Source organism: Oryctolagus cuniculus, chromosome 2, assembly GCF_964237555.1.
Source record: "Oryctolagus cuniculus chromosome 2, mOryCun1.1, whole genome shotgun sequence".
Lineage (NCBI taxonomy): Eukaryota > Metazoa > Chordata > Mammalia > Lagomorpha > Leporidae > Oryctolagus > Oryctolagus cuniculus.
The window spans coordinates 176,145,428-176,166,019 of record NC_091433.1 but is presented as its reverse complement, the minus strand read 5'-3'; the positions used below and the strand labels follow the sequence as shown (position 1 = coordinate 176,166,019).

Below are 20,592 nucleotides of genomic sequence, written 5' to 3'. Positions count from 1 at the left end.
GCAGGTGCAGAGGAGCCTCGGCACACGGGGGGCCCGGAGTGGGGGAGCGAGGAGAGAGCAGGCCAGGGAGCGGGTGTCGGATTGTGGATGAGCAGCCCGAGTGCTGGGCCAGGAAGTCCGCAGACTATAGCGGAGGGTCCTGGGTGGTGAGCAGCAGCTCAGAGCCGTGCTTAAAATAGGAGAGTGCGGCAAAAAGTTCATGGAAAATGGAATTAAAAACTGAGTTTATTTTGTTACCAAAAACAAAAAAAAATGTTGAAATCCACGCCTACAAGAGGTCTTCAAAACGTTTATGGAAAATGTGTATCATGAAAAATACTATGCATGGATTTCAAAGCTGCTTTTGCACTGTGTGTGTGTGTGTTGAGGGGTGGGGGGGAGGGAGAGAGAGAGAGAGAAAGAGAGAGAGAGAGAGAGAGAGAGAGAGAGAGAGAGAGAGAGAATATGACAATATAAGAGCTCCTGCTTCCTGAGGGCCTCCATGTACCAGGCCTATAGGAGATACTTTGCCACTATTCTGACCACACGGTCACCCCGCTACCTCGTAAGAGAGGGGACCAGAGGGGCAGTATGGAGGTGGGAGAAGCAGCAGGCCTGGGACCCAGGTGTAGCCCGGCCTTGGCAGGTGTCATCAACCCCAGCTCCCAAGGCCCCCGCCCGTCCCGGGCACTGCATGGGGCTGCCGCGAGGATGCAGCAGGAATCTCCTTAACTCTGCAGAGTGCTGTGCAACCAAGCAGGGGCCAGCTTCCCATGGGGTGCAAGGCACGGGGCTTATCCAAGGCATGGTGCCCCTTCGGACTGGACCTCAGAAAGGGAACAGCCCCACGCAGCCAGCGGTCAGAAGCCCGGGCCTCCCCTCCCCGTTAGTCTTATCTCTGTGTTGCTCCCATCACCCTCTGCATCTCTTCCTTGGAACATGGACGTGAACGTGGCTTTGACTCCCCTGGGTCCCAGCCAGGACCCAAGTCTTTGCAACCTTGTTACTCAGCTCCCCAGAGCTGATCCTGCCCTCAGCTCATCGGCCCAATTCCTAGCAGAGAAAACCACAGTGTCTCGGCCCAGGCCCAGCCTTGAGGGGGGATGGTTTCAAAGAGGTAGAGAGGGGGTGGGCACCCCAGCCTGATGGCCTCCCGGGCCCTGTGCCCTGTGTCCCAGCCCCCCGATACTCCCTGGCTCAGGAGTCCCAGCTGAGAACCTGCAGGGCCACCTGCCAACCCCTGGCTGGAAGCAATGGTCGGCTCGAGAGAGAGGGTCTTTGGCTGGGACAACCCCTCCATCCTCATGTAGTTTGAGTCCCAACAGCATGCAGGGCATGGCCATTCAAGGTCAGATCCTGCCCTGCGGGGCCTGTGGTAGTCTCAGGTAGTGGCTGCAGCTGGGCACGCTCATGGGCCCAGAGCAGGAGGCAGGCTCTGTGGGAGAAGGCAGTTGGGGGGACAGGGAGACAGCACCGCAGCTGGCACGGCATCCTTGTGGAAGAGGTGCCGAGTTCAAACAAGGGAGCTCCCTGCAATAATTCTGGACGTATGAAAGCGTTCTAAAATGAAGCAGATTTTTTAAACTAGCAAAGGGCAAAATAAACACGTGCCAAAGCAAGGAAGGAGGGAGGGGAAAAGAGAGCGTGGCCTTGGGCATGGATCTTGATCCCATCCGTAGTGAGCCGCAGGGTCCAGTGGCTCTGCACACCAGCTGGGTGCTCACACCAACCCTGAACTCCACGTCCCCATGTCCAGGGGCCCCTTTGGAGGCTGCCAGGGGCAGCAAATGTCCAGTTCACAGCAGGGAGGTTGGCGTGCTTGCTGCTTTCCAACTCCCTGTCCTGCTTCGGGGGGTCCCGCAGTCCCCCCTCCAGTGGACGGCCCCTGGCATGACCGAGGCTCTTGTCCACCTGCCTGCCGGTGGCTCTCTGTCCCCAGCAGACAAGGCCCAGCCACCGCAGCTCTGCATCCGCTCCCAGCGCTTGGCCCCGGAGCTGGCATGGAGGAGTAGATGCTTAAGCAATGTTGACTCAGTTAATTAATTAATGAAGACAAGCTAAGAGGGAACGAAGCCCTCTTCGCCTCCTGATTTTCCAGCTGATATTCTTGAGAACTGCCAAGTGCGACAGTCTCCAGGGGCCCCCGTCTCTGACTCAGCCTCCCCAGGCAGCGGGTCCCCTCCGCTGGGGCAGGTGTCTCTCCAGGAGCTCCACCGGGACCTGCGGCCAGACTGAGGCTGCCATCTCCTGCCTCTGGCTCCGGCAAGTGGAGGGTCCCCACGGAGATCCAGTGCACAGTTAGGCCCGGCTGGGAGAAGGGGGACCTCTGGCAGGGGTGAGCACCAGCCTACCCACTGCCCACAACAACCTGCAGAGGAACAACTCACGAAGGTCCCACGCAGAAGGGTCAGGGACCTGAGTCCCTGTCCCCAGTCCAGAGAACCTGGCGGCCACCGAGTTGAGGAAGAAAGAGAACAGGAAATGAGTTCAGAAGGCCTGGCTCTGCTGCAGGCCAGGGTGGCCCGGGCCAAGTCCCCCAACCTCTCGGCTCAGCCTCCCCGTGCACCTGCCCGCCGGAATTCAGCATCCACTCCTCTAACATTGACTAGGCTTTATGAGGTAATAGGCTTGAACTTGAACCCTGACTCAGCCATTACCAACTGTGTGGCCTGGATGAGTCACGGGAACTTGCTATGCCTCAGTTTTTCCATCTCTAAAATGGAGATGAGACTCATCTCCTGAAATGTTTGTGGCGGTTAAATAAAATCGCAGGTGCAGAGGCTTTAGGATGGCATCTGGCATGCAAACACTCTGTGCCCTCGCTGCCAGTGGCGGCGGCGGCAGCCTCGCGGTTAGCTACCTCACGCCAGGCCCTGAGCCGCCACCCGTGTCCTCAGGAGCCTCGGTGTGCACAGGGAGATGGAGTGGACAAACGGGGCCGAAATGAGAAAGCAGCAGCCAAGGCCGCAAAAGGAAGCCGGGCCCCCAGGACTGCGTGGAGGAGGGGTGTTGGGGGCTCCTCGGCACTCAGCAGTCAGTAGGGAGATCCCAAGGACGAACAAGGTTCCCGGAGGCTCCGGGAGACTCAGCCGGGGACAGGCGGCTTCCTCCTCCCCGACTCCACGTAGCCCTGGGTGCAGGGAGGGCCGCCTCCAGGGAGAGAGGGCAGAGCCGGGATTCTGCCTGTCTGGCATCGGCTCTGAGCGCCCCAGTGCTTCAGCTGGGAGCTTATTACTACTCAGGGCTGGGCTGACCAGGCCAGCCCGGGGGTCCTCACCCTGTGCGCCGAATCTGCTCGGTGCGGGCCGGGACTAAGGCCTCGTGAGCAGCGGGAGGCCCAGTGTGTTGTCTTGGGCAGCCAGCAGTCCCTGTGGCCCCGTCTCCGGGCTCCCCACCGAGAATCCTGCTCTAGTCCCTGAAGGCCCGGCACCTAGGGTGCTGATGCATGGCCCCCAACAACCTCCTCCTGCTGCCTTCTTTCCCAGAGGGGGCGCTCTCGCCTGTGGTCACACAGTGGTCCCCTGACGGCCACCCCTGTGTGAGCGTCCTGGGGCAGCCGGGTACGGTGGAAAGAGAACTGCCTTTGGGTTTCAGGTTTGATTCTAGCATCTGCGGCCTGAGATAAAACACTTTATGAGCCTCAGTTTCCACATCTGTACAATCGGGATGATAGCGACCCTTCCTCTATAGGATTGCTGTGCACGCTCCAACAATAGAACGCATGGGAGTCCTTGTCTAAATGATGAAGACCTGAGCCTGTAAAATACCCAGGATTATTATTATTATTCTAGAACTCAGGGCAAAGTACACAGGAAGGACTCACACCACTGCTGCTTGCATAGATGAGGGTCTAAAAGTTGATGAGAAATGAACGAAGGGCCCCAGGAACACTGGCTTTGTCTAGGTGGTGAAATCCAGGAAGGCTTCAGAGAAGAGGTGACTTTGGAGATGGGCTTTGATGGAGAAGCAGAAGCTTGTTGGGTGGGGAAAAAAAAAAAAAGAAAGAAAGAGCATGAGCGGTGTCCAGAAACATGGAAATGGGCCCTCCCAGGAGCTGTGGATTCCAATTCCACAGGGAGGTGAGGACATGGCCCTGCTCCCAACTCACCCAGGCCTGGGCATGGAGCAGGCAACAGGAGGGGGAGCTGGCGAGTTATTAGGAAAACAACTTTTCAGAGAGGACAGATCTAGGGAACTTCTAATGTCCCACCTGATGGACAAGAAAGCCGAGTCTCAAGAAACAGACATGGCTTAAGAAAGGCCCTGGAGCAGGCTCCCCAAGCCAGCCCATGGGCTCCATCCGGCCCCCCAGCTGTTTCTGTCAATAAAGCTTTATTGGAACACAGCCATGTTTGTTCATTTGCGAGGAGTCTGTGGCTGCTTTCTTGGTTCGGTGGCAGAGCTGTAGGACCTGGGAAGTCTGAAATATTCACTCCCTGGCCCTTCATACATTTTTGTTGACCCTGGTTCTGTGGCTAGAACGGGAGCCAGGCCTCTGGACTCCAGGTCAGGCACTCCTATGCACCTGCAGCCCCCTGGGCCCCACCCCGTCCTGGTAACATTGCCTGCAAGGTGGGATTCTGAGCAGCCAGGCTGCGGGCCACACCTGGGCCGGCCACAGAGACCCAACCGAGCGCCCAGCAGAGAGCGGTCGGTCCCATTCTGGGGAGTCTGGCAGGGAGACGCCAGCACGGCCCTGCTTTTCCTCCACGGCCAGCACGGGAGGAGCCAGGGGGTGTGCATGTGCGAGCGGGACCAGCCCGAGGCCGGAGTTACCGTCACAGCCCTCTAAGACGTGTGTGGGGAGGACTGGCACCCCAGGTGCCTGCCGGAAGGGCCAAGTGCACCTCCAGTCGAGTGGTAGAATTCCTTCTCAAGGCCAGGCTGTCCCTGGGGGATTCACTTAATTAAAACTCCACCAAAGTCAATCTGCTGGCCCTCACCCCCCCCCCACAGACGCCCTAAGGATGCTGAGAGCCGCAGGCTTGGGGCACAGCACCCGATTCACGTCGGCGCCCTCCCCGGGGCGGGGTTCTGCCCTGGGCGAGACACTGCCCCACTCAGGTCTCACCTTCCATCCTGCCGGTGGCCACCTCCCTGCCTCCACTCCATGCAAACCTCAGGCTCCGTTCATGCCTCCCTCGTCTTAATTCACTCATTCAGCAGAGGTTTCCTGAGCACCTGTTGTGTGCCCAGCGCGCTTCTAGCCCCGGGGGACGTATTAGAGAAGAGACAAAAGCCCTCCCCCCAGGTAGCCTACAGCGTCACCCACAAAGGCGAGTGCATTTCATACATCGCGCACCCACCCACCCTCCCTCTGGAGCTCTTGTATGCTCGGCTTCCTCCTGGTTCAGGCCTGAGCAGTTGACACCCGGACCCCCCCCCCCCGCCCCAACCTGCCTTCCACCGCCCAGCGCCACCCCGCCGCCCAGGGCCGCCAGCACACCTTGGCGCCTCTCTGAGCTTGCCTCCCCGCCCTGCTCTGAGCTGCCGATGGCTCCCCACTGCCTTCCAACTTCCTAAACTCACCCTTCAAAGCTCCTCAAACTGTAGCCTTGTCCATTGCAACAGCCTCCCGCGTCAGTTCAGCCAGCTCCCTGCTCCAAGAACACCGAGGGGTTTTTGTGGCTCTGAGGTCTGTAATAGTCATCATTTTCTACTTAGTAGAAAGGTTCTTAGCAGTAGGTTCTTTTGTTGAGCGCGTGGATTGCATGAAGAGAAAACTAAACGCCCTCGTGAGCCCGCTGTTCAGGAATTAACTCGGGACGCTTTGCAGCCCGTTCCCTCTGGCTTCTCCGTCCGTGTGTGTGTGTGTGTGTGTGTGTGTACACGTCTGTAATAGGCACCTATCTGGCGTGGGACCCCACGGAACACAGAGTGCAGCGCCGGCTCCTTTATTTAACACCGCGTGGTTGGCTTTCCATGCAATTGAGGGGCTCCTTAGAACAGGGCTCTAATGGCCGCCCGGCACTCCACCACATAAATATACCTTAATATGTTTAGCCGAGCCCTGCTGGCGACCATTTGGACCGCTTACAATTTTTCACAATGAAAATGCTGCTATAAACATCCTTGTCCATAAATCTTTATTCCGATCCCTGGTTATTTTCCCAGCAGAGATTCCTAGAAGTGGCACTGCAGGGTCAGGGGGTAGACGCGTCTCAGAGGTTCTGAGGTGCTCCCGGCCCGTCTGCCGGGCCCCGTGTGTAAGAACGCCCGCCAGCCCTGCTCGGGCCTGGTTCCGACGCCCCTGGCCTCCCAGCATCTTCCTCGCGTAGTGGCCCTGCTGCAGCAGCTCCCTGAACTCCTGTGCATTCTTCGGCGCCCAGGGCAGATGTCACCTCCTCCATGAAGTCTTCCCTGATACCGCAGCCCTCTTTCTCAACCCTCGCCCTAACGCACTTACCACCTTTGCCGTGCGTTTCAATAATCTGGGTGAAAACAACCTCTTCTTTGGGTGGGCCATTGAAGTTTCCGAACCTCAGGAAGCTTCTGCTCATAAGGTCCATCTGGTTTACTTCCAAGAAGAAAAGATTTTGAGGTCAGGGCCCTTGGGTGGATCACTGGGGTCTACTTCAAGTTCAAGCCCAGCCCAGCCTCAGGCTAGCCCTTGACTGAATGGAAGCCGCTAACCCAGCCGCCACTATCCCTTGGCCTATCTGACCAGAGTTCAGGCTGCTCCCATCCACAGCCGGGGCAATGAGAGGACAGGAGGCCCCGGATTCCAGCCCTGGCTCCGTCACTGACGTACCCTGACCCGGGCCTCGTCCCTGCCCCTCTCTGGGCCTTGGTCTACCCATGCGTACAGTGAGTGATGGGAATGTGAATGCTACAGTCCCCCAGATTCCAGAAGGCCCCAGCTCCCAGGCACCCAGAGCAGCCCCAGGGTACCCCAAGGGCCCCTGCACAAAGCTGGCCTCTGAGACGGGCTGGAAGGAGCTGGCCAGGGAGGCAGGCCTGGCTCCAGGCCAGGCCCCGTCTGCAAACACTGACCTTGGCTGCCGCAGGGATTTTCCATGACACCAGCACCCTCCCTCCAGCTCCCATCCCACGTGGGCCTGGGGAGGGTGGGGGATGGGGGTGTCGGGGGCTGTCCTACACCAGGGGCACCTGTGGGTGGGAGGCTGCTCCGGAGGGGTGGGGGAGGGTGTGAGTGGGCAGCCCAGAGGGCAGGGAGGCTAGGGTGAGGGCCGGCTGGTGGGATAGGGGGAGGGAGAGGCAGGAAGAGACGCTTGGAAAGGGGCACGGTGGAGGGGGATGGGCCCCCTGCTTCAGAGCTGTCCTTCCCAGAGCTCTGGCCTGCAAGGGACAAACTCCAGACTCGGTTCTGCACACCAGCCCCACCCCCACCCGGCTCCACCAGCCCATGGTTTCCCAGGCCCAGCTCTGGGCTTGGCCAGGCCCGGGGCAGGGGGATTCCTTCTGGGGCCTTGGAGCTGACCTCATTTTGAAGCAGCCATGGGGCCCCCAGGAGGGCAGGAGCCGTCGGTCACCAAAGGCCCCCCTGCCCGTGGTGACGTCTAAGGGGACGTTTCCCTCATCTCCATCACAGTCACCTCCCCCCAGGCCCAGTGCAGGACACGGAGGGGTCGTCCCGGCCCTGCAGGAGCTCAGGGCCCAGCAGGAGGCCTGGAGAGATGTGTGAGAGAGCAAGCTTAAGGGAGAGATGGTTCCAGAAGGTTCTTGGAGCAGGTGGGGTCTGAGTGGCCCTCCCAGGACAGAAGGGGAGGACCTGTGCTGTCCCACCTCCACCAGGCTGGCAGCACCCCACTCTGGGGGCCCTCTGCCTCTCGGCCTTCTCCACTCCCGTGGGCTCCCTGGAGTCTTGGGCCTCACTTCCTGAGGCCACGGCTCCTGTGTACGCCTCAGGCCTGTGTCTTGCACCTTCTCCCTGGAGCCCGCACTCTGGCTCTGGCTGGCTCTGGCTGGCTCTGGCTGGCTCGCTAGCTGTACCCCAGATCCAGGCAGCACCCCGAGGCTATGGTCGCCTCATCCATCTTCCCCCAGGAGAAACATCAGCCGGGCCAGGCCGTATTTACACTAGATAACTGGTCTGCTGGGGAGACCGGGCAGGCAGGCGGCAGGGCCAGCAGCTGGGGGTTTTGGTTTGCAGGAGGGGAGGGGGGAATCAAACCTGACACCTGAGAGAGAGACCCGAGGGGCCTGGAGGGTGCTGCGCTCCCTGGGCACCTGCCCGGCCATGCACTCTTGAGAAAAGGGACTGATAGACAAACCAGGGGAAGCAGCAGTCTCCCAGCCTTGAGCGGCCTTGCACGCGGCCGGCTCGGAGAAACCCTACACCCCAAGCCAACGGCCGGTCCTGCTGAAGGGAGCAGTTCTCCCACGGAGTTTAACCCAGCAACCCGCGGCCCACGCAGCTCGCTCGCGGGAACTCCCGGCCACTGGGTTTGGGAGACACTGATGGCACAGTTGCTGCTGAAAGGACTTCAAAGAATATCTCAACTGGATGCTCCCCAAAACAGTCACGTTAATAATGAATATTTATTGATCCCAATGCCCGAAGCCTTTTTTTAAACACAGAAGCTTATCCTTTAAAAAAAAGATTTACTTTATTTCTTTGAAAGGCAGAGTTATAAAGAGAGGGAGAGGGAGAGAGAGAAAGATCTTCCATCTGCTGGTTCATTCCCCAAATGGCTACAATGACTGCAAGCTAGACCAGGCAGAAGCGAGGAGCCAGGAGCTTCATCCCGAGTCCCACGTGGGTGCAGAGGCCCAAGCACCTGGGCCATCTTCTGCTACTTTTCCCAGGCCAGGAGCAGGGAGCTGGATCAGAAGTGGAGTGCTGGCGTTGCGTCGGCTGCTTAACCCACTGCACTCCAGCGCCAGCCCCTCAAAGCCTTTTAAGTCTACCAACTCCTCAAATCCCACATCGACTTGATGAGGGGAGTGTATCATTGTTCCCATTCAACAGATGGGGAAGCTGAGGCACAGAGGATCAAGGAACTCTGCCAAGGGTAAAAGCCGTTTAAGAGCTTGCCGTCTTTACCTACGCCCCTAACCTGCAGAGTTCCCCTTCCTGTTTCCAGTGTAGCAGACATACAACAGTAACTTCATTCCCTGGTCGAATCAGCTGTCCTGCGCTAATCAGGAGTTCCGATCAGCAGATGTGGTCTTAATTCTCATAAGGATATCAATGAATCTGGCTTCAGCAACGATCAGTTCAGTGCCTGCTGTATGTAGTGTCCACACTGTACCCATCCACCCATCGTGTTTCATAATGAAAACCTTTGAACATGCTGACTCTGCTGGTGCAGGGGCGGGGGAGGCCTGGGTAGCAGTGAGAAGAGGTAGGACCCTCCTGTCTGGCAAACCACTGAGCCCTGGAAGGGGAAGGGACTGGCTAAGATGCACAGCCACTCACGGCCAGGATCAGGTCAGCTCCCCAGGGCACCTGCGCCTGCCTCCCACAAGGCTCTTTCCTCTGCCCAGGCCTGTGGCCAGCAGCCTGGCCTTGTGGCCAGCTAGGCCAGGGGTAGGAGGGCAAGGCAGGAAGGCTAGTGGGCACAGGAGGCCAGTGGGGAAAAGACCGTCCAGCCCAGGCCAGCCAAGGCCATTACCAAAGCCTCAGAATGGTTAAGTTGTGCCTTGAGCAGGTAAGCAGGAAGGTTGGAGCCCACTCCGCCTCCCTGCCTTGCGTCTCCCTGGCAGGCAGTGTCAGGGCTCCTTGGCGAGGCCAGGAGGAAAAAAGAACCAAGGTCCAGGGGCCCCCATCCCATCTCTCCATTTTCTTGCTGCCCTGAAATATTCATAATAATTATGAATTAAGTATTCGAAATGATTAATATTGATGTCCCTCCACCTGGCCGGCTCAGGTGAATTCTGTGTCTCCAGCCAGGTTCGTCTCTTGGCTGGGTAGCTCCTGAGGAGCAGCCGCCAGCCCTGGCTGAATGAACAGGTGCAGCTCCGGGTGCACCTGAGCCACTGGGCCCCGGACAGCACGCTGGGTCTGGAAACAAGGATCCGGGACGACCGCCCTGGTTCTGCCACTCGCCGGCTCTGGGGCCTCCAGCAGGTTGCTTCCTCCTCTGGTTTCCTCATCTGTCGGGACCACGTGACCACTGAGGACCTTTCTGGGGCCACGAACCAGGAAGTGTGTGGCGGATTCAGAGAGCAGAGGTGGGGAAGAGGAGGGCAGGGTAGCCTGGTGGCTGGGTGCTCCGAGGGGCGGGGCCAGCATCGCACTAGGAGCCGGCACCCTGGCGGATTCATCCGCAGATGCGGTGGGAGGGGCTCCCCAGAGAACCCGCCCCCAGCACAGCCTGTGGGGCGCCCCCACAGGGCTGGGCACAGGTTAGACGGCCGTCTTCTGGTCCTCTTGCTCCAAACGCCAGCACGGTGAGGCATGGGCCGGGCAGGCAGCTCTTGCCAGATTGCCAATCACTTCCCAGAAGCTGCTGGGCCTCCTGGGACCAGCTCCACCCGGACGGGCACCCCTCCAAGCTGGGTGCCCACGTCAGCAGGTCCTCCCAGCTCTGTGCCGTTTTTTGCCCAGTGACAATACAGGCTAAGGGGGTGGGGGGAGGGAGCGGGGGTGCTTCTCCGAGGAGCAGGTGCTTCCCCGGGCACAGCCTTCCTGTTTCTGCTTCTGCCACAGTGCCCGAGGCTAGGGCCCCAGGCCTGGGCTGGCCCCTTCTGAGCGGACACATGGGCTCTGACTCAGGCCTGATGGCCCTGGCCACCTCACACACCCCTCCCCCCGCCCCAGGCTGCGTGGCACCAACTATGAAGTGGAGATAGTCATAACAATGGCCTTGGGATGACGTCAACGCGTCTCTGAAGGCCAAAGGCTTATCATCCTTAAGCCTCTGCCCGTGGGGGAAGAGCGGACAAGTCGTGGGGGACAGCTGACCTCAGGAGGGGTGTCTCCCCTGGAGCTGCCGCGAAGAGGCCGGTGGCCCTGCTAAGGGCCTCTGGTAAGGCCTGGACATGTCACTTGCTTGGAAAATTCAGCAGGAGGCGGGCAGGGGAAGGAGCTGTCACTGCGGCTGAGGCTGGGACCTGAGGGTGCCCAGACCGGGGCAGGAGAGGCAGGACGAGGGCAGCAAGGAACGCACAGTGCGGAGAAAGTGGTGGGTGCGTCTGGGCGTGCGGTGGGACCCAGGGTGGCTACAGGGTGTTCCAGCGGGGCAGAGTCAGGAAGGTGAGCTGCCACCAGATCAAGGGGTGGGGGTGCCACAGACACTGTGCATGGCTCCCAGAAGCTGGGATCTTTGTGGGCAGCACACGGCGGGCATGGGGCTGCCAGGCAGACAGGCCCTGGGCTTTCCAACCAGGTGGTGGGGCTCGGAGAAGTCTCAGCCTGTGAGGAACCCCGGGCAAGGTAGTGATGGTGGTAGAGAGCGGTCCCATCCCCTGATGGTGGACTTGATTGCCTGACCCCACGGAGGTCAGGCACCCCCCACCCCACAGCCTGGACCCCCAGGCTGGCTTCCCCAAGGACAGCCCACGCCACAGGTTCCTCGTGCTCTCCATCCAGTCTGTCTTCTTCCCCCGGAGGGCAGCCGTGGCGGGCAGCCAGGGTGGAGATTAACACAGCTCAGTCCCCAGAGTGTAGACAAGGCAAAGACCCAGAGAGGGGAAGGGATCTGCCCAAGGTCACACAGTCAGCACGCGGCACCGCTGGGGCCGGGACCTGCCCCACCAAGCCCTGCCAAGCCCCATCCACAGTGCGACACCTCTCCCAACCCATGCGTTATGGTGCCAGCCTGGGGGACAGGGAAGGACGGGGTGAGAAGTGGCTCTGGCTCAGGGCCTGCCCAGCTGTCGAGGTGAGTTGTGGCCTGGCTGGTGGGGCCAAGCTGGCGGGCACAATCTGTTCTCACCCTGCTGGGGCACGGACAGCTCGGGCACGGGGGCTCAACAGCTCAGCTGTTAGGCCCCTGGTAAAGGGTGGTGTGGCCATTGGCTTGATGCCTTGGCAACGGGCAAGGGAGCCCAGGCTCGGGGCAGCCCACGGCCTCCCAGGCCCTGAACAGCTGTCCCCAGAGTCCCCCAAGCTCCAAGATCCAAATGGCCCCGGGGCCAGCAGAGATGCCAACTTTACTGGAACCGAGCTGCCCCCAAGCCCGGGTGCTCTCTTGGAAACGTGACAGTAGCCTGGCACTCCATCCATTATTAATCACAGCGAGCCATTATTGAGCACTTGATATGTAGCAGGCCCTACGCTAAGTGCTTCACGCACATTACCTCACTCATTCCTCCCCACGAATGCCGTGAAGCAGGTGCCATCTAGCAGCCTCATCTGACAGCTGTGGAAACTGGCTCAGAGAGGGTCTACACACCCATGCAGGCACCACACAGGTCACACACACACACACACACGTGCACGCACGTGCACGCTTCCATTGTGGCAAGCCAGGGTCTGAACTCGGATCAGACACCAAAGCACACAGTAGCCTGCCTTGCGATTTAGTTATCAAGCATACTTTGGGTCCCCCCGGGAGAGGCTGGCAACATGGAGGGGAAGCTGGAATGGAATGTGACACAACCCTGCAGTGCAACCCCCAAGCTAGTGTTGGGGGTGGAGATAAACTGGCCCCGGTGCTCAAAGCTGAACATCCTTAGTGCCACTCAAATAAGGAATCCAGGGAGACTGCGTGGAAGAAGCAGCATTTGGTTAAGATTTGATAAGGCTTAGAAAGGAGGAAAAAATTGGAAAGGCTGCCAGCATTATTTTATTATCTTAATTCTGTTAATAAAAGTAATAAATATCTCAACAGATCGGTGAAGAAAGCAGAGCCAGGGCTGGTAGAGCTCATTTACACATGAAGAAACATGCCCAGAGCGAGGGACTACTTTGCCCAAGGTCACATGGCCACCAGGGATGGGGGCAGCACTCCCACGAGGGGCTTCCCAGTTCCCATCTCGGGTCCTCTGCCCTCCAGGTGGCCGGCAGAACTCCTGATGTAAGGTCACTGGAGGTTGGCCTGTGCTGGCTCCTGGCTCAGCGAGGGCGGGGTGCAGAGACATCTGGGGACAGCAATGAACCCAGAGGGGCTCCTGCTGCGCCAGGCGTCACCCCACGCCTCCGTGAGGACAGACCCTGCTTGGAGGCCAAACCCACAGCAGGAGCTGGGGACCCCAGACTGGGGACATCCATTCATTCCGCTGAGGAGCAGTCCAAGCAGTCTGCAAAGCCCCAGTTCCAGTCACCCCCAGAAGTCCTGAATGGTATCCGGGCCTCAGTTTCCCTCCCTGCACCCCGAGTCACAGGAGATCAGAATCCCTTCAGTCCAAACATCTCTCCTTACAGTCAAGGGAACCGAGGCCCAGAGCCTACACGGAACCGGGTCTGCAGGCTGACTGGGGCTCTTGCCCGGCTCCCTGCTGCCTCGGACCAAGCTCCCCGCAGCAGGAAGCCTCAGTCTCCAGTTCAAACGCAGGGTTCGCTCCAAGTGCAAACAGTGTGGCCCCGAACCCGGCCCTCAGCCCTCCCTACACCCTCCTTCCTACCTTCAGGAGTTCGTCCCCAGGGTGCCAGAAGCACGGGTCAGCACTGGTCGGAGCAGCGCGGCTCCTGCGCAGTGCGGGAGGTGGGGCGGGTGTTGCAGTCGCGGTGGTGGCGGTGTTGCAGTCGCAGCCCCGCCGCGAGCCCTTCTCTCTCGCGCCCGCTCCCCGCAGGTTACGGCCACGCGGCCCCCAGCACGGACGGCGGCAAGGTGTTCTGCATGTTCTACGCGCTGCTGGGCATCCCGCTCACGCTCGTCATGTTCCAGAGCCTGGGCGAGCGCATCAACACCTTCGTGCGGCACCTGCTGCACCGCGCCAAGAAGGGGCTGGGCATGCGGCGCGCCGACGTGTCCATGGCCAACATGGTACTCATCGGCTTCTTCTCGTGCATGAGCACGCTGTGCATCGGCGCCGCCGCCTTCTCCTACTACGAGCGCTGGACCTTCTTCCAGGCCTACTACTACTGCTTCATCACGCTCACCACCATCGGCTTCGGCGACTACGTGGCGCTGCAGAAGGACCAAGCGCTGCAGACGCAGCCGCAGTACGTGGCCTTCAGCTTCGTCTACATCCTCACGGGCCTCACGGTCATCGGCGCCTTCCTCAACCTCGTGGTGCTGCGTTTCATGACCATGAACGCCGAGGACGAGAAGCGCGACGCCGAGCACCGTGCGCTGCTCACGCGCAACGGGCAGGTGGGCGGGCTCGCTGGCTGTCTGGGCGGCGGCGGCGGCCGTGGGGGCAGCGGGGGCGGCCGCGGGGGCAGCGGGGGCGGCAGCGGCAGCGCGCACACCACTGACACCGCCTCATCCCCCGTGGCGGCGGCGGCGGCGGCGGCGGGCGGCGGCGGCTTCCGCAACGTGTACGCCGAGGTGCTGCACTTCCAGTCCATGTGCTCCTGCCTGTGGTACAAGAGCCGCGAGAAGCTGCAGTACTCCATCCCCATGATCATCCCGCGGGACCTCTCCACGTCCGACACGTGCGTGGAGCAGAGCCACTCGTCGCCGGGAGCTGGCGGCCGCTGCAGCGACACGCCCTCGCACCGCTGCCTGTGCAGCGGCACGCAGCGCTCGGCCATCAGCTCCGTGTCCACCGGCCTGCACAGCCTGTCCACCTTCCGCGGCCTCATGAAGCGCAGGAGCTCGGTGTGAACGCGCGCGGGGGCCGGGGGGCGCGCCCGCAGCGCCCCGGGGAGCGCAGGCGGGAGGAGGGGGCCAGGCGCCGCGGGACACACACACACACACACTCAAACCGCCTTCGGCCCCGTGGGGCGCCCCCAGGACCCCCTCACCACTGTCCCCCTGCCCTCAGCTCCGACTGTGCCTGCTCGCACCAGCCAGCAGAAAGCCGGGGCGCTCAGGGCTCCAGGAGCCCCCATCGGAGCCCTGCAAATTCCGAGAAATGTGAAACGTGGTTAGGGGGGTGGGGGGTCGGGAGGAAAAGCAGAAGCTGGGAGCCGCCCCTCCCTTTGGAAATCTAAGAAGCTCCTGGGTCCTCAGAGGCCCCCCTGGGACCCAGACATCCCCCTCCCCCGCTCCCCAGGGGCCTCGCCCCCCTGTTTGTTTGCATCTCTATTTATACCTCTGTCCTGCCAGGTCTCCCACCTCTCCTTGGCTCCAAAAGCCAGGGTGTCTTTGTCCAGGTCCCCCCCCAACAGAGCCCCACTCCCCCGTGCCCCCAGCTGTGGCCCCCAGCCTCCCGCTCCCTTCTGTGGGGCTTGCATGGCTTTGCGGTGATGGAGACAGTGGGAACCCAGTGGCCCCTGAAGCCGGTCCCCAGAGGGCAACCAGAAGGCAGGCGCGACAGGCAGACCGCAGCCGGGCACGGGCACGAGGGGAGTGGGGGAAGGCATTGGCAGGTGCCCCAAGCCACATGCTCCTGGGGGGCAGGGGAACCCCAGCCTTCCAGACACTGCCCTTGGAATCTGGAATGGAAAACTTGCGATCTATTGATAATGACCACCACATCTGTGGAGTGGCTTTGAGCCTCCGAAACCCCCATACTGCCTGCTCATTTGAGCTCACAGCCACCCAACTGAGTCTCCGGGGAGGGGGAGTTATTACCCCATTTTGCAGATAAGGACACTGAGGCCCAGGAAGGCAAAATGACCTGCCCAAGGCAATGCGGGCAGAGTAAAAGACAACGGGGAACAGGGGTCCAGCCTGCCTGTTCCCAGCCAGAACGGTTTTTCCCTCCAGCTCGGCCTGTTCCGGGAAGCAGAATTCCCACCCTGTGTACCTGGCATCGTGAGAACAGCTGGGGTTTCTCCCAGACCTGGGCCACTGCTGAGGCCAAGCCTGTGCTGCCCTTAGAGGAGGCGGGGGAGGGCCTTGGGACCAAGGTTAGCAGGGCTGGGTCTCACAGAGGCCAGGAGCTGGGGCCCACTGAGTCTGGGACTTGGGCAGGTCAGCCAAGAGCACTGGCAGCCACAGCCTACAGAGACAGCACCCTGGCCCGCAGCTGTCACTGGTACCCACATCCCAAGGGAGTAGAGGTAAGCTGACGCTGAACCTGGGTGCCCTCTGCCCAGCCCCTGCAGCCCAGAAGCCCCAGGGAGCCCACAGATGGGTGCTCACTGTCCAGGACCTGCAGCTGGAACAGGTGTAGTGACCAGGACAACATCCTGGGGGGATACACGGCGTCTCCTCCCACAAGAATGGCTTCGAGTACTGTTCCCTGTCGGTCAGGGAGGATGGGGGAGGGGCGCGCAGGTGATCAGCCCCAAACCCGGCCCCCGCCACATCCGGGGGACCCCATGGAGGGAAGCAGTCCGGCCTGCGTGTGAGTCTTGTCTCACTGTGGAGTAGCTGAATGTCCACGTGCCCAGGAGCTTCTGGGGGTCCCCTCTGTGTTTATGTTGGGGTGTGGGCAGTGTGACTGCCTCTGTCCTGTGTGTGACCCTGCCCTCGAGGGGTCCTGTCCCGTCAGTCCCGAGGGAGCCACGACCAAAGTTGCAGAGAGAGAGAGGGAGTGGGGAGAAGGCGGACGCACGGCCCAGGCTGGGTGTGGCTGGCAGCCCGTCTGCGGCTGGGTCTTCCCCGGGGCCCTGGAAGGCCGACCTTGCTCCCCTTCTCACCCTGTCCCATTGCAGGCAGCCTTTCTGCTTTCCCGATGCCTTATGCCTGGGCACACTGCCACAGAATATGCAATATGTGTGGGTGACCCGCCCCACACCCACACCCGGGCAGCCCCGGGACCCCCAAGGCTATGGCTGCCACGGCCTGCCCTCAGCTCCCCTGCCTATCTGTCTTCACACTGAGAATGGCGCCTAATAAATGCTGTCCTTGGAGACCAGGCTTGGGCTTCAGCTGCTTCTGTCATCGCGTGCCCTGGGCGCCACCCGCGAGCACCCAGACTCTCCCGTGCCCCTGGGGTCTACGGGCACCCCAAGCACTCGCATCTTTTCAGCTGGGGCCTTCGGGACAAGCCTGATGGCCAACACTGACTTAAAGTCCACCTGCAGCAGAGCAGGATAGCAAGACCTCAGACACCCTCAGAGTCTCTGCTACCCCCTGCCGGTGAGTGTAGAGGCCCAGAGAGGGCAAGCCACCTGCCCTGAGTCACACAGCTATGTTGTGAATGGCAGAACTAGGACCAGAGCCAGAACTGGGGATTCTTGATCCAGTGCCTCCCGGCCCCCACTTCAGCCAGGAGTGGGGGTGCCTAGCTCAGTGGCCTGATTAACAGAGAGATGTCTCTGTGGGACCGAGACAGAACCAGGGAGGGCATCCTCGCCGTCTGTTGGCATTAGCGGCCCCCCATCAGAGAGCCAAAGGCTCCCACACTTCATAGCGTTCAACCCACAGTAACCCAGTTTCCACCCGACTCTGTCTCCATCTGAGCCTGCACCTCATGTGGCTACCCACCTACCATTCACGGACCCGGGCTCGGTATCTGCCTCTCTATTTCCTGCTGTGAAAGGTTGCTCAGGAGCAAATTCAGTTCCCTGCAGCCCGATGATTTGCTACCTAGAGACTATAATGAAGGGAATGGAGATGCAGGCGATTTCTCCTCCCTCCTACCCACGTGGGGCAATTGAAGGACAGATGGAGGGGCGGAGCTATGCATGGGAGGGTCAGGGGTCAAAGAAAGAAGTGGTAGCACTGGCACCCCCACTCCAGAGGCAGGACACAGCCCCCCTCCCGGTGACAGTGGCCCTGGCCACTCCCTGCCTCTCTAGGTCGTGGCCACAGCTGGCCTGCGGCCCTCGGCATGGCCACAGCACAGCTGGGCCTTAGCTCCCATGGGCTCACCCACGCCTAAGGCCAACGAAACAAAATCCAGGCCCTAGTGACCTTGGCCCCACTGCCTCCGTCTTTCTTCCAACAGCTGGATGCCACCACAGTGGACACTCGTTCACGTGCAAGGTCAGCAGTGACCAGTTCAAGGTTACTTCTACTTTCTCATGACATGCTGACACCCACCCTCCTTGCTTCATCCATCGCCCGGGGCAAAACAGTCACAAGCAGACTTCGAAGGGATCCCCCAGGAGCTGGGTTTAGTGTTGTCCCCTAGGGGTGAGTGGCTGGTGGCCGCCAGGAAAGGCAGCAGTGAGCCACACCCGGCACCTGCCCACAGCCCCCAGGAGCTGGGCACCGCCCTTGGTTCTGGCGGGGGCTTTTGACCTCCAGGAGATGCCATCCCAACCTGTCTGCTTCCCACAGCACCCAAACCACTGACTGGGTTACTCGGCGTGGGCGGAAGACAGAGCTTCCGAGCAGCCAAGGGAAAAAGAGGGGGGCAAAAGCAACTACCCCCAAAAACAAGTCCTGTGCTCTGCCCGTGGGGAGACAGGGCCCAGGTCACCCACTCCTGGAGCTTCCGCAGGCGGCTGGGCTGAGCAAAAGTTCTGGCAAGTCTGACCACAAAGACACCACTTACCTGTGCTCCGCACGGCACTGCGCAGGCTCGTTCTCAGAACCGCCCCACCCGTCCGCCTGGCGTCCTTGAGTTGCCAATGCAGGCTTTGGGAACTGCCCGCTGTGGAAATCTGGTGAAGGGAGAAGGCTGCTCCAGCCCCTCACCCTGTGCTAAAGTCTCACAGGCGTTTCCAGAAGGTTGGAATGATACAAAGCACGCGTGCTGGTCTCCGTCACGTGCCAGATTAAACCAAGGCTCTGCGGAGCCCCAAGCCTACCAGCAGGCAGTGAGTCAGTGGCAAAGCTGGGTGTGACCCCAGCTGCGAAGCCCCTGCCCTTCCCCAACCCGCTGTGTGCCATCCCGGGGCCACCGTGTCTTCAGCAAAGGCTGGGCAGGTAGGGTGTGGTCATTTCTCCCGCAGAACCTTGGCCACTGTGGGGCAAAAATGACAGCTTCTGATGGAGCTGGGAAACGTGTCCCCCGCGGGCCCTTCTGTTCCCACAGTCACTGCCGTTTAGCTCCTCCTCGGGGATCAGTGTGCACCCACCCATCCCCCAAAGCCCAACAGCCTCCCCACAACTCATCGCCTGTGCCCTCAGGATGGACGTGTTGCCAGGGAGAGAGCGGCAACCCACAGTGGCTGTGTCAAGGTCCCCCACTCTGGGGCTCCCCCTACCACCTCCACTGAGCAGCTGGAAGCAGGAGTTCCTCCCCATCCCAAAGCTGGGTTCAAGGTGGGTTCAAGGTCAAAGGCTTTCCCAAGTGGCCCCTACAAAGCCCCTGTTGATGGTGGACTCCATTCCCTCTTCCTGCTGACCCTCGTGCTGGAATCACAGCCCCCAGCACTGCCTTTACCTTTGTCGAGTGTCACGTGTACACACACATGTGCACACACACTTACATACACTTTAGGTCACTTGCCCAGCTCTTCTTTGGCAGAGGAAAACATTCGGATTCTTAGAGAGGAAGTAACCTGTTCAAGGTCATGAAGCCAGATAATGGGTAGCCAGGATTAGTACCCGCATCTCCCAGCTTCCCGACACACACACACACATACACGCACACACAGGCACATGCACACGTGCGAGCAGGGGCCCAGCCTTCCCCGACTTCTCCGCCTCTAATTTCAGACGAAAGCCGCTAATCTTGGGTTGAGTCACTCTGATGCTGGAAATTTACCACATCCACATCCGCCCCAGCCAGGGAGACACTCCGGGGGGTGGGGGGGGTGAGTGTAGGAGGCACCCCGCCACCGGGCAGAGACTGGATTGGAACTGACCTCCCCAACCCCTCAGGCCAAGAACGCACTAGAAGGGCATTTGACCTTGACGGGGCTCTCACATCCTTCTCCCACCTGACCACCAGGACCACTCGGGCTTGCATGAGCACCGACAGCCCCCGTTTTACAGATGTTGAAACTACAGCTCAGAAGGCCAAGGCCCTGGGAACGGGGAGTGCCCCACAGCCCCTCTGTATCCGAGGAGAGCACCACGCGTCTCCTTGGGGGCCGGTGTCCTGGGCCAGCGCTGCAGCCCGAGCCCGACAGCTCTGAGCCAGTGAGCGCCCACAGCTCACCAGTCTCACAGCCCGCTGGGGTCAGGGAGCCCCAGGGGGCTATGGTTCGCAGAAGCCATTCCAGGAGAAGACAGAACTAGGGAATACTTCACCCACTTTGCCCTGGACCCGGGCAGACTCTGCCCAGAGCCCTAGACTTTGGATCAAGAGCAGCAGAATGTGCCGCCAACACCCCCCGACCTCCAGCTGGAGGGGTGAAGGTTCCTGGGGGGAAAGGTCTCACCTTTGACCCCGGCTGGCTCCCCACATCGACACTCCCCCCACTCCCCGACTGCAGAACAGCCTGGTCTGAGCAGAGATGGAGAGGCAGGAAGAAGGCTCCCTCCCCCCACTTGCTCCAGATCTGGCGACAGGGACATCGCTCCTCCAGATGGCAAGGGGCCAGCTGGGGAGACCTGGGGCACCACTGCGGCAGGGAAGCTGGCCCGGGCCTCTCCTCTCCTCCGCAGAAGAAATTCCCATTCTGCCCTAATTCCAGGGCTGCAAGAGCTCCGAGGACACCGGGTCCTTGCCAGCTTCTCCCCAACGGCGTCTTCATCAGGGGCCCTGCGGCTCTAATGCCCGGGCTCTTCCCCTGCTCCCTCCCACAGCTAGGACCACCTCAACACCTCCCCTAACCCGGCTGGGGGGGCACCTTGGCCTCTGGGGCTCCCGCCCTCGGAGGCACCCTCCTGCATTGAGCAGTGGCTCCAACAGCCACGAAGCCTT

The 20,592-nt window shown here is 60.7% G+C and overlaps 1 protein-coding gene across 1 annotated transcript in view; it reads left to right on the top strand.

Moving 5' to 3' along the window:
• The window catches only part of KCNK3 (potassium two pore domain channel subfamily K member 3), a 34,784-nt gene extending 18,040 nt beyond the window's left edge, over positions 1 to 16,744 (top strand). The window contains exon 2 of the mRNA XM_051843127.2: positions 13,621 to 16,744. Coding sequence (XP_051699087.1) covers positions 13,621 to 14,600 — 980 coding nt within the window. The 3' untranslated portion in view covers positions 14,601 to 16,744. The remainder of the gene's footprint in view (positions 1 to 13,620) is intronic.
• The last annotated feature ends 3,848 nt before the right edge of the window (positions 16,745 to 20,592 follow it).